The sequence below is a fragment of the Tachyglossus aculeatus genome, chromosome 10 (assembly GCF_015852505.1).
Source record: "Tachyglossus aculeatus isolate mTacAcu1 chromosome 10, mTacAcu1.pri, whole genome shotgun sequence".
NCBI classification, from domain to species: Eukaryota; Metazoa; Chordata; class Mammalia; order Monotremata; family Tachyglossidae; genus Tachyglossus; species Tachyglossus aculeatus.
This window is the reverse complement of record NC_052075.1, coordinates 16,611,795-16,625,192: the sequence shown is the minus strand read 5'-3', so window position 1 is coordinate 16,625,192 and position 13,398 is coordinate 16,611,795. Positions and strand designations below refer to the sequence as shown.

At 45.9% G+C, this 13,398-nt stretch overlaps 1 protein-coding gene across 1 annotated transcript in view; it reads right to left on the bottom strand.

Moving 5' to 3' along the window:
- NWD2 (NACHT and WD repeat domain containing 2) overlaps window positions 1-13,398 on the bottom strand; it is a 62,372-nt gene that overhangs the window by 10,366 nt on the left and 38,608 nt on the right. The window contains exons 3-5 of the mRNA XM_038751947.1: window positions 13,125-13,241; window positions 4,339-4,542; window positions 2,201-2,345 (exon numbers count right to left, since the gene is read on the bottom strand). Of these exons, the coding sequence (XP_038607875.1) occupies window positions 2,201-2,345; window positions 4,339-4,542; window positions 13,125-13,241 (466 nt within the window). The remainder of the gene's footprint in view (window positions 1-2,200; window positions 2,346-4,338; window positions 4,543-13,124; window positions 13,242-13,398) is intronic.

Sequence of the window (13,398 nt, the reverse complement as noted above, 5' to 3'; positions counted from 1 at the left end):
TATGCCAATCACTGGGGTAGATACAAGATTCTAGACTGTGAGCCCGCTGTTGGGTAGGGACCGTCTCTCTATGTTGCCAGCTTGTACTTCCCAAGCTCTTAGTACAGTGCTCTGCACACAGTAAGCGCTCAATAAATACAACTGAATGAATGAATACAAGGTCATGAGGTCCCACATGGGGCTTCTAGTCTAAGTAGGAGGGAGAACAGGTATCGCACCCCCATTTTGCAGATCAATCGAATTTATTAAGCGTTTCCTGTGTGCAGAGCACTGTACTAAGCACTTGGGAGAGTACAGTGTAACAGAGTTGGTAGACATGTTCCCTGCCCACAACAAGCTTACAGTGTAGGGGGAATTTGAGGGAACACAGTAAGCGCTCAATAAATACGATTGAATGAATGAATACAAGGTCATGAGGTCCCACATGGGGCTTCCAGTCTAAGTAGGAGGGAGAACAGGTATCGCACCCCCATTTTGCAGATCAGTCAATCTAATTTACTAAGCGTTTCCTGTGTGCAGAGCACTGTACTAAGCACTTGGGAGAGTACAGTATAACAGAGTTGGTAGACATGTTCCCTGCCCACAGCAAGCTTACAGTGTAGGGGGAGTTTGAGGGAAATGAGACCCAGGGAAGTGGTGACTTGCCCAAGGTCTCACAGCAGATATGTGGCAGAACTGGGATTAGAACTCAGATACTCTGACTCCCCTGCCTGGGATGTTTATTTAGAGAAGCAGCGTGGCTAGAGAAGCAGCATGGCTCACTGGAAAGAGCACGGGCTTGGGAGTCAGAGATCATGGGTTCAAATCCCAGCTCCGCCACTTGTCAGCTGTGTGACTTTGGGCAAGTCACTTAACTTCTCTGGGCCTCAGTTCCCTCATCTGTAAAATGGGGATGAAGACCGTGAGCCCCACGTGGGACAATCTGATCACCTTGTATCCTCCCCAGTGCTTAGAGCAGTGCTTTGCACATAGTAAGCGCTTAACAAATACCATTATTATTACTACTATTAATTATTAATAATGGTATTTGTTAAGCGCTTACTATGTTTCAGGCACTGTACTAAGCATTGGGGTGGATGCAAACAAATCAGGTTGGACAGTCTCTGTCCCATGCAGGTCTCATAGTCTCAATCCCCATTTTACAGACGAGGCAACTGAGGTACAGAGAAGTGAACTGACTTGCCCAAGGTCACACAGCAGACAAGTGGCAGAGCTGGGATTAGAACCCATGCCCTTCTGACTCCCAAGTCTGTGCTCTAGCCACTATACCATGCCGCTTCCTACTAGTACTACTTCCTACTACAACTAAGCGCTTAGCACAGTGCTCTGCACACAGTAAGTGCTCAATAAAGACGATTGAATGAATGAATGAATGATTGAATGAATGAACTACTACTACTACTACTACTACTACTACTACTACTAGTAATAATAATAATAATAGGGGAAGCAGCATGGCACAGTGGAAAGAGCCTGGGCTTTGGAGTCAGAGGTCGTGAGTTCAAATCCCGTCTCTGCCACTTGTCAGCTGTGTGACTTTGGGCAAGTCACTTCACTTCTCTGGGCCTCAGTTACCTCATCTGGAAAATGGGGATTAAGACTGTGAGCCCCACATGGGACAACCTGATCACCTTGTAACCTCCCCAACGCTTAGAACGGTGCTTTGCACATACTACACGCATAACAAATACCGAAATTATTATTATTATTACTATACTGCTGCTACTACTACTACTACTACTATTGTTACTACTATTAGTACTACTACTGTCACTTCCTTATGCAAAACACTGCGCTAAGCACTTGGGAGAGTAGAAGAGAATTAGTTGACAGGGTTCTTGCCCAGAAGGAGCATACAATCTAGCTGGGGATTGTGAAATAAATTACGTGCAGGGGAAGAAATTGAGTCAGGGACATATTGGGGGATAGATGGGTACGTAGGTCGGGGGACAGACAGTGGCCAATTAGGGTTGGGGAAACAGGTTAGGGAGGAAACTCATCATCATCATCATCAATCGTATTTATTGAGCGCTTACTGTGTGCAGAGCACTGTACTAAGCACTTGGGAAGTACAAATTGGTGACATACTCGTTTTCAAAGGCTAAGTGAGTGGTTGGACCTTGGATGGGAAGGCTACGGAGCCTGGAATTTGTCTGCTATGTTGCTATCCGGTGTTCCAGAGAAAAGGTACAGCCTTTACCTGAAAAGAGGTATCTCTTGGCTTGGCCTTGCTTCATTTTCCCCTTGTCTTGCAGAAGTTTCACCGCGGTCTTAAAAATCTTCTTAATCTCTTCCGATATCTCCTGCCACTTTTTCTCCCTCTCAGTACTCCCAGGAGGATCCACCTGGAAGGGGATAGTATTGTAAACGCATATCGTGGTTTGTTTTTTTTTTTAATGGCATTTGTTAAGCACTTACTATGTGCAAAGCACTGTTCTAAGCGCTGGGGGGATACAAGGTGATCAGGTTGTCCCACGTGGGGCTCACAGTCTTAATCTCCATTTTACAGATGAGGGAACTGAGGCTCAGAGAAGTGAAGTGACTTGCCCAAGGTCACACAGCAGACATGTGGCAGAGCCGGGATTCGAACCCATGTCCTCTGACTCCAAAGCCCGGGCTCTTTCCACTGAGCCACTGGCGTTGGCAGAGGTCATCTGATCGGGCACCGTCCCTGTTCCACGTGGGGATTACAATCTAAGAAGGAGGGAGAACGGGAATCTTATTCATTCAATCGTATTTATTGAGCGCTAACTGTGTGCAGAGCACTGTACTAAGCGCCTGGGAAGTACAAGTTTGCGACATGTAGAGACGGTCCCTACCCAACAGCGGGGACAGTCTAAAAGTCCCATTTTACAGATGAGGAAACTGAGACTCAGAGAGGGTGATTGCTGAATTGTACTTTCCAAGAGCTTAGTACAGTGCTCTGCATACAGTAAGCGCTCAATAAATGCTATTGAATGAATGAATGAATGAGTGAGCTACTTGCCCGAAGACATATGAAGGGTCAAGGGCAGAGCTGGGGTTAGAATTAGGTTTCATTCATTCATTCAATCGTATTTATTGAGCGCTTATTGTGTGCAGAGCACTGTAATAAGCGCTTGGGAAGTACAAGTTGGCAACTTACAGAGACGGTCCCTACCCAACAGTGGGCTCACAGTCTAGAAGGGGGAGACAGAGAACAAAACATATTAACAAAATAAAATAAATAGAATAAATATGCACAAATAAAATAAATAAATAAATAATAGAGTAATAGTTAGTTGTCACTAACCCTGCCCCCCTTCCCCTTAACAAACACCCGGGACTGTGGTAAGTTTAGGGCCGCTTTATCACGTGCTCTCAATGAGATGGTGTTGTCCAGTGGATAGAGCACAGGCCCGAGAGTCGGAAGGATTCGGGTTCTAATTCCGGCTATGCCACTTCTCCGCTTTGTGATCTTGGGTAAGTCCACTTCTCGGTACCTCTATTTCCTCATCTGTGAAATGGGGATTAAGACTGTGAGCTCTAGGTTGGACAAGGTTGTGTCCAACTTGATCAGCTTGTATCTACCCCCGTGCTTAGTAAGCACTTAACAAATACCAGAAAAAAAAAATTAAAAACGACCCAACAGCATAATGTCCCCAGTCCATCTGACCCGCGGTGGATTTGAAAAGTAAGGAGGGCGTGGGTGGCCATCGTGTTGGGCGTGTTGCACGCCTGTGAACCTACAGGCATCGTGGTTGGACACCACCACTGTCTCGTTGCCATTTTCAAGATCCTCCTCGCTCTTGGGACAAGAACTGGAATTTTGTTCGCATTCACGTGCTCACATTCAGATTATTTCTGCAGTTCCAGGCTGCGGTTTTCTGGGTGGGCACCTGTTTTCTAGATCTGAGCTGGTTTTCTGGGCCTGCATTGGTTTTCTGTCTGTGCGCTGGTTTTCTGGGCCTGCACTGATTTTCTAGGTGTGCCCTGGTTTTCTGGTTGTGCACTGGTTTTCTAGGCCTGCACGATTTTCTGGGTGTGCACTGGTTTTCTGGATGTGCACCGTTTTTTGGGGGGGCCTGCGCTGGTTTTCTGGCAGTGCACTGGTTTTCTGGGCCTGTGCTGGTTTTCTGGGTACGTACTGGTTTTTTGGGTGTGTACCAGCTTTCTGGGGGTGTATTGGTTTCCTCAGCCTGTGCTGGCTTTCTGGGTTTGTCTGTTTTTCTGGGTGTGCACTACTTCTCTGGGTCTGCCTTGGTTTTCTAGACCCTCACCGGTTTTCTGGGCTGGCACTACAAGAGTGAGCTGAGCTGGTGAACCAGGCAGCCGGACCGGGATCTGGGATGTCCCACGGAGCGTCCGGGAGCAACTCACCGTCTTGGCGTGGGTCTTCAGCATTTCCGCCTTGGGCCGGAGGTAGTAGGCGGGGGGCACCGAGTTCTCATCCCGGCAGTACCACTCCTCTAGGAGCTTGGTCTCTAGCTTGGCCTCCACGGCCGCATCCAGAATCATTTCGAATTCCGATGCCTCCACTTCCCCCGGGATCCGGATATTCCCGTATTTCTCCCCCAACAGCCCCTGTGGATCAGCAAGGAAGCTGGTTTAGTGTTCTGCCCCGTCCCACCCCTGCCACCATATGGGAGAGGGTGGAGGATAAGACACTCTCCTGCCCGCCTGCCGCCTGCTCTCCAATTCTAATGGAACCGTCCCTTCTCCTTTACCCCGCAACCCTCAGGATTTGGTTTGAAGTCCCTAGGCATGTGAGTCCACTATGGAGATCCAAGCAACCACCTCACCGGTCAACCAGCCGGCTCAGAAGACTCGACGGGGTCACTGTCCTATTTTTCCAAAGATGACTTTGCTTTAGACCACAAAAGCTCAGGCTGTCGTTTATCTTTCCTCTTCCTGTGGCAGGAAACCACGTTAGACCGGAAGATCCTCAAGGGCAAGGATTGTGTCTCCTTAATCTATCGTACTCTCCCGAGCGCTTAGCAAAGTGCTCTGCATTCGGTAAGGGCTCAGTAAATTCCACTGATTGATTGTTCAGCCATCGTCTCTTGGCTGGTCTCAGATGGCTGAATGGTTTAATTGAAATAATGATATAAATAATTCATTCATTCAATCAATCGTATTTATTGAGCGCTTACTGTGTGCAGAGCACTGAACTAAGCACTTGGGAAGTACAAGTTGGCAACATATAGAGACAGTCCCTACCCAACAGTGGGCTCACAGTCTAGAAGGGGGAGACAGAGAAATTCATTCAGTTGTATTTATTGAGCGCTTACTGTGTGCAGAGCACTGTACTAAGCACTTGGGAAGTACAAGCTGGCAACATATAGAGACAGTCCCTATAATAATAATAATGATGGTATTTGTTAAGCGCTTACTATGTGCAAAGCACTGTTCTAAGCACTGGGGAGGTAACAAGGTGATCGCATTGTCCCGGGGGGGCTCACAGTTTTAATCCCCATTTTACAGATGAGGGAACTGAGGCACAGAGAAGTAAGTGACTTGCCCAAAGTCACGCAGCTGACAGTTGGCAGAGCCGGAATTTAAACCCATGACCTCTAACTCCAAAGCCTGTGCTCTTTCCACTGAGCCACGCTGCTTCTCTCTACCCAATAACGGGCTCACAGTCTAGAAATAATAGTAATGTGGTACCGTTGTTGGGTAGGGACCGTCTGTATATGTTGCCAACTTGTACTTCCCCAGCGCTTAGTACAGTTTTCTGCACACAGTAAGTGCTCAATAAATACGATTGAATGAATGAATGGTATTTGTTAAGTGCTTACTGTGTGTTAAGCACTGTTCCAAGCGCTGGGGTCGTTACAAGCTAATCAGGTTGGACACAGTCCCTGTCCCACATGGGGCTCCGATGAGGTAACTGAGGCACAGAGAAGTTAAGTGACTTGCCCAAGGTCATACAGCAAACAAGTGCTCAGTCCAGTGGGCCGCCCTGCTTCTCACAGTGAATGCTCACTCTATTTCCTGTTTCCCAGGCCGAGGCTTGACCACACTTTCCCGAACCCCCCGAATAGGGCAGGGGTGAACTGTCATATCTGAGGGACGACGCCCTCGGCAACATGGCCGTGCAGCACCAGACTCGTGAAACAGCTGCCGACAAGCCTCAGGAGAAGGGATTTGCATGTGGAGTCTGACTTGCATTAATCAGGAAGAGAATAAATAATCGATAAATAACCATGCCATGTTCTCCAGTTAGCCTGCATATAAGATAACCCTTGGGGCATTTTGTTAAACATGTGTTATGTTTCTTACTTGGTAGATAATCAGATAAGATTCAGTTCTTGTACCACATGGGGCTCGCAGTTGAGTTGGGGAGGGAGAACAAGGTGCCCGAGGTCACACAGCAGGTGACTGGCAGAGCTGGCATTAGGAACCAGGTGTCCCGACCCTCTGGCCTGTGGTTGTTCCATTAGACCATGCTGAGAAGCTTTCAGTTCTTGACCGTGGCCATCCCAACCCTCTCTGGTGCTGCTATCTACCATTTCGTTTCCTTGGGTCAACTTCTGGGTAACCTTTGCCCTGGAATAAGATCGAGAATGTAGCCAAATGCTGGGGGCACCCGTCCTGATCTCTGTTTGCTGCTTGCTGCAGGGTGTTCCTGCCCTAAATCCCACTAGAAAATCTGAGCACTCTCACTGTTTGCCATGAGGCAAGCACAGCAGAAAAGCAAATTCCTCTCTTATTTATTCCTTACTGATAAACTGTCACGGTCTCACATTTTCTTTTAGACTGTGAGCCCACTGTTGGCTAGGGACTGTCTCTATATGTTGCCAATTTGTACTTTCCAAGCCCTTAGTACAGTGCTCTGCACATAGTAAGTGCTCAATAAATACGATTGATGATGATTTTCCTCTCCACTTTCCCAGCCATCCCCTGATTATTTAATGGTATTTGTGAAGCTTTCTTTGTGTGCCAGGCACTGTAATAATAATAATGATGGCATTTATTAAGTGCTTACTATGTGCAAAGCACTGTTCTAAGCGCTCGGGAGAGTACAAGGTGATCAGGTCATCCCACGTGGGGCTCACAGTCTTAATCCCCATTTTACAGATGAGGTAACTGAGGCACAGAGAAGTTAAGTGACTCACCCAAAGACACACAGCTGACAAGTGGCGGAGCCGGGATTTGAACCCATGACCTCTGACTCCAAAGCCCGTGCTCTTTCCACTGAGCCACGCTGCTGTACTAATCACTGGGGTAGATACAAGCTAATCGGGTTGGACAAAGTCCACATCCCACACCGGGCTCGTAATCTTAATCCCCATTTTTACAGATGAAGTAACATCATCTTCTAGACTGTGAGCCCACTGTTGGGTAGGGCCTGTCTCTATATGTTGCCAATTTGTACTTCCCAAGCGCTTAGTACAGTGCTCTGCACACAGTAAGCGCTCAATAAATACGATTGATGATGATGATGATGATGATGAAGTAACAGAAGCATGGAGCAGTTAAGTGACTTGCCCAAAGTCACGCAGCAGACAAGCCGTGGAGCTGGGATTAGAACCCAGGACCTCTGACAAGGCCACGCCGATTCTCACTCCCTGATTACGGCTACGTTGTCTCCCACCGCATCTAGGGCCGTGGCTTGTTGGTCTGCCTTTATGAGGAGCTGTGAGATTGTCAGTTTTGTGCTTTAATCCTCATGTCCCCCATCAATCAATCAATCACTCAATGGTTTATTTATTTATTTATTGACTACTTACTGTGTGCCGAGCACTTTACTAAATGCTTGGGGAAGTACGAAAGCGTAAGTACATACAAGATCTGTCCTCAAGGAGCTCACCATCAAGCAGGGGAGAAGAACGTTAAAATATATCATAGGTGGGGGAAGCAACTGGGTATAAAGATGTACGCATAGATGCTATAGGGATGGAAGGTGAGGTGAGTGTTTAGCGGGAGAGAACTCGAGGCATAGGTGATGCCAAGAGGAGGGAAAAAATAGTGGGGAAACGAGAGATTAGTCAGGGAAGGCTTCATGGAAGGGATGTGATTTTACTAGGACTTTGGAGATGGGGAGAGTGTACTTTGGTATTAGAGTGAAATGTGTGTCACTTGATGTGTCACAACTTCTCTGTCAGTTCCCTCATCTGTAAAATGGGGATTAAGGCTGTGAGCCCCATGTAGGTAGATATGTATATATACAGATACATATATACATACCTGTATATATATATATATATGTTTGCACATATTTATTACTCTATTTATTTATTTATTTTACTTGTACATATCTATTCTATTTATTTTATTTTGTTAGTATGTTTGGTTTTGTTCTCTGTCTCCCCCTTTTAGACTGTGAGCCCACTGTTGGGTAGGGACTGTCTCTATATGTTGCCAACTTGTACTTCCCAAGCGCTTAGTACAGTGCTCTGCACACAGTAAGTGCTCAATAAATACGATTGATTGATTGATTGTATCTACCAGAGCACTTAGTAGAGTGCCTGGAACATAGTTAAATAGCTATTGTTATTAGCTTGACGATATAGCTTAACAATGCTTTTTAAAAATGAAACAAAAGAAAGTGTGCCCTAGTGAAATGAAAGTAGGACTGGGAGTCAGAGGGCCGGAGTTCTAATTGCAGCTCTGCCACTTGACTGTTGGATGGCCTTGGGAATGTCCCTTAACTTCTCTGTGCCTCAGTATCCTCATCTGTAAAATGGGAATTCAATAGCTGTTCTCCTTCTTAAGACTGTGAGCCCTATGTGGGCCAGGGACTGTGTCCATCACGGTTATCTTGTATCTACCCCAGCGCTTAGAATAGGGCTTGGCTCACTGTAAGGGCATATCAAGTACTACAATTATTAGGGGGTCGTTCGGTCCAGTGGATCGTAAGCACCTTCCCCAGTACCATCGGCAACATTTCCCGCACCAGGTGAAAACCCCCCAGCTCTGCCACTTGTCTGCTGGGTGACTTTGGGCAAGTCACATCTTTTCTCCGTGCCTCAGTTCCGTCATCTGTAAAATGGGGATTAAGACTGTGAGCCCCACGTGGGACAACTTGATCACCTTGCATCCCCCCCCAGCGCTTAGAACAGTGCTCTGCACATAGTAAGCGCTTAACAAATGCCATTATTATTATTATTATTATTATCTACCCCAGCTCTTAGAATAGTACTTGACACATAACAATAATGGTTATAATTTGTTAAGTGCTTACTATGTGCAAAGCACTGTTCTAAGTGCTGGGTGGGTACAAGGTGATTACGTAGGGCTCACAATCTTAATCCCCATTTTGCAGATGAGGTCACTGCGGCACAGAGAAGTGAAGTGACTTGTCCAAAGTCACCCAGCTGACAAGCGGCGGAGCCAGGATTAGAACCCATGACCTCGGACTCCCAAGCACGGGCTCTTTCCACTTAGCCACGCTGCTTCTCTCATAAGCGCTTAACAAATACCATTCTCATCATCCGTTTTTCCGAGAAGGATGCGTCAGTTAGATACCCGCCGTCCTTTGGTCATCGCAGACATAAATCCCTGGACAGTGAGGCCCGGGGAGCCGCGAACGGGGGCCGCCATGGACCACGAACGTGGCCACTAGATGGAACCTCAGCATTTCCAGAAAGGGATTTCAATCCACTTTCCCAGTGAAGCCTTGAAGACGTGACCCCCCGGGAAATTTTCCAACCCTGTCTGAACCTCATCAGTCAATCTTATTTATTGAGCACTTACCGTGTGCACAGCACTGTACTAAGCACTAGGGAGAGTACAGTACAGCAATAAACAGACACATACCCTGCCCACAACCAGTTTACACCCCTGGACTTTGGACTGGTAAACTCTGTGCGGGACAGGGACTGTGTCCGACTTGATTATTTGGTATCAATAAATCAATGGTACGTTTTAATTTTTTTTTTTTTTGGTATTTGCTAAGCACTTACTGTGTGCTGGGCATTGTACGACATGCTGGAATATATACAAGCTAATCAGGTTGGACACAGTCCCTGTCCCACATGGGGCTCACAGTTTTAATCCCTATTTATAGAGGACTGAACTGAGGCACGGAGAAGTTAAATGACTTGCCCCAAATCACACACGGTCTGGAATTAGGAATTAGGATCTGTATATATGTTTGTACAGATTTATTACTCTATTTATTTTACTTGTAAGTATTTACCATTCTATTTGTTTTGTTAATGATGCAATTTAGCTTTAATTCTATTTGTTCTGACGACATGACACCTGTCCACATGTTTCGTTTTGTTGTCTGTCTCCCCCTTCTAGACTGTGAGCCCGTTGTTGGGTAGGGACCGTCTCTATATGTTGCCAACTTGGACTTCCCAAGCACTTAGTACAGTGCTCTGCGCACAGTAATTGTTCAATAAATATGATTGAATGAATGAATGAATTAATTAATTAGAACCCAGATCCTTCTGAATCCTAGGCCTGTTATCTATCCACTAGGCCACATTACTTCTCTAATTTACTGTGCTGCTTGGAGTGCTGTAATAAGTGCTTTGTTCCATGCTAGACATCTAGTAAGGGCTTAACAAAGCAATCAATTATATTGAGTGCTTACTATGTGCAGAGCACTGTACTAAGCACATGGGAAAGCAGAGTACAACAGAATTAGCACACATTCCCATACCACATATTAATTGGCAAGCAATTTCCTTTCCAGGGAAAAGAGATTGCAAGGTAGAAAAAAAGAGCAGAAATGATTTAATATAGGAAATGCTGTACTGGATGTAATAATAATAATGATGGTATTTTTTAAGCGCTTACTATGTGCAAAGCACTGTTCTAAGCGCTGGGGGGGATACAAGGTGATCAAGTCGTCCCATGTGGGGCTCACAATCTTAATCCCCATTTTACGATGAGGTAACCGAGGCACGGAGAAGTTAAGTGACTTGCCCAAAGTCACACAGCTGACATTTGGCGGAGCCAGAATTTGAACCCATGACCTCTGGCTCCAAAGCCCGTGCTCTTTCCGCTGAGCCACGTTGCTTCTCTGTAGATGTAGAACTCACCCAGATTATAATAATAATTGTACCATTTGTTAGGTCCTTACTAAGTGCTGAGCACTGGAGTATATACAAGTCGGACACAGTCCCTACCCTATATTGACTCAAAGTTTAAGTAGCAGGGAGATGAGGAAATTACTCCCCATTTTACAGATTATTAAGAATTAGAACATACTCAGTGCAGAACACACCACTCCAGCTCTGTTTCTTGGTGATTTCCTGGACCATCCATGGGGCTCAGAATGACCCATGTTAAAAAGGAGCAACGTGCCTGGGAACCTGATTTACAAGAGCCTCAGGAGGGACAGGGCTCGTGCATCCCAATTATCTTATACCTTCCCCAGCACTAAGAACAAGAAGCAGTATGGTCTAATGGTTAGAGCACTGGCCTGGACTACTAATCCTGGCTTTGCCACTTGTCTGTTGCGGGACCTTGGGCAAGTCGCTTAAATTTTCTGTGCCTCAGTTACCTCATCTGTAAAATAGGGATTAAGACTGTGAGCCCCATGTGGGGCAGGGACTGTGTCCAATCTGATTAACTTGTATCTACCAGCACTTAGTATAGTGCCTGGACATAGTAAGCACTTTACAAAAACCATAAGAAAGTACAGTGCTAGGCATACAGGAAGCTCTTAACAAATACCACAACTATTATTATTATTATTATTATTGTTTCTGTTATCGTTATTACTAATACCATTGTCTGTTTGGGTTCACGTCCATCCTGTATTCCCAACTAATAATGATAATGGCATTTATTAAGCACTTACTATGTGCAATGCACTGTTTTAAGCGCTGGGGAGGTTACAAGGTGATCAGATTGTCCCATGGGGGGCTCACAGTTTTAATCCCCATTTTACAGATGAGGCAACTGAGGCCCAGAGAAGTTAAGGGACTTGCCCAAAGTCAAACAGCTGACAATTGTCAGAGCCGGGATTTGAACCCATGACCTCTGACTCCACAGACCATGCTCTTTCCCCTGAGCCACGCTGCTTCTCTATCAACTATCAAAGTCAACTAAGTTGACTTTGGGATGTCTGGTACACATCATCAACAAGCCCTCTGTTTCCACCTCACTGCTGTGTGTGACCACTCAAGTTGTAAATATTTCCATGTCCATCTCCCCCATTTAAGTGTAAGCTCACTGTGAGCAGGGAATGAGCCACTTTTTTTTTCCTGGACTTCATGATCATCTCGTGTAGTGCACCACACTCAGTAGGTGCTCAATAAATCCTGTTACTACTACTACTGCTACTACTATAATTACTACCACTATCACTGCTACTTCTTCGACTCCTACTACTGCTGCTACTATTACTACTATAATTACTATTACCACTATCACTGCTACTCTGATGCTGCTATTTCTACTACTCCCACCACTATTGCTACTACTGCCACTGGTAGGCAGCGTGGCTCAGTGGAAAGAGCCCGGGCTTTGGAGTCGGAGGTCATGGGTTCAAATCCCGGCTCCGCCACTTGTCAGCTGTGTGACTTTGGGGAAGTCACTTAACTTCTCTGGGCCTCAGTTACCTCATCTGTAAAATGGGGATTAAGACTGTGAGCCCCACGTGGGGCAACCTCATCACCTTGTAACCACCCCAGCGCTTAGAACAGTGCTTTGCACATAGTAAGTGCTTAATAAATGCCATCGTTATTATTATTATTACTACTACTGCTACTGCAACTACTATGACTATTACTACTATTATTGCTAGGGTAACTACTATGACTACCACTGCAACTATTACTATTACTATTATTACTACTGCTCCTGCTACTACTATTGCTACTACTACTACTTCTGTTACTACTTCTACACCTTCCTCACCTGGAACAGCTCCCTCTGAACCCAACATGGCAGGTGGCATCGGGCCCCCGTGCTAGAGGTGGGGACAAATTCCAACAGAAAACCCTGCAGCCCCATTCACGGCCAAGGGGACCCACTGGATGAACCCATAAAGATTGTCCAACATGGCTCCATAAAGCATCAGCCGACTTGCAGAGCTGGGCATGATAGATTCCAGGCAGGACCGGGAATATTTCACCATACAGATGAAAAGGGAGAAGACATTTTATAAATAAAACACATCTTTGCAGGAAAACACTTCAACCAGTGAACATCAATCAGCGCTATGCTAGTGAATCAATGGAAAGCATCATTTTTATACCCACAACAAAACATGGACCTGCAGAAGTTTTCAAGCAATCTTCCAGGAGCCTCATCCGTGTCTTCTGTAGCTCTGGACTGTCCCATTCTTCTGGCTCGACTCCCCAGTACAAGTCTATGACCTGAAAGTCAATGACAAAATGGTGTGGATTTAGCTTTTGGAATGATGTAAAGGAGGGGGTTTTCCTTGTGTCTTTTTTTCCTTAGCGGTAATCACATGACGATTTCCTCGGCACCTCTAGCTAAGGAGAGTCAGGTCTGGTCATGCTTCCATATGCT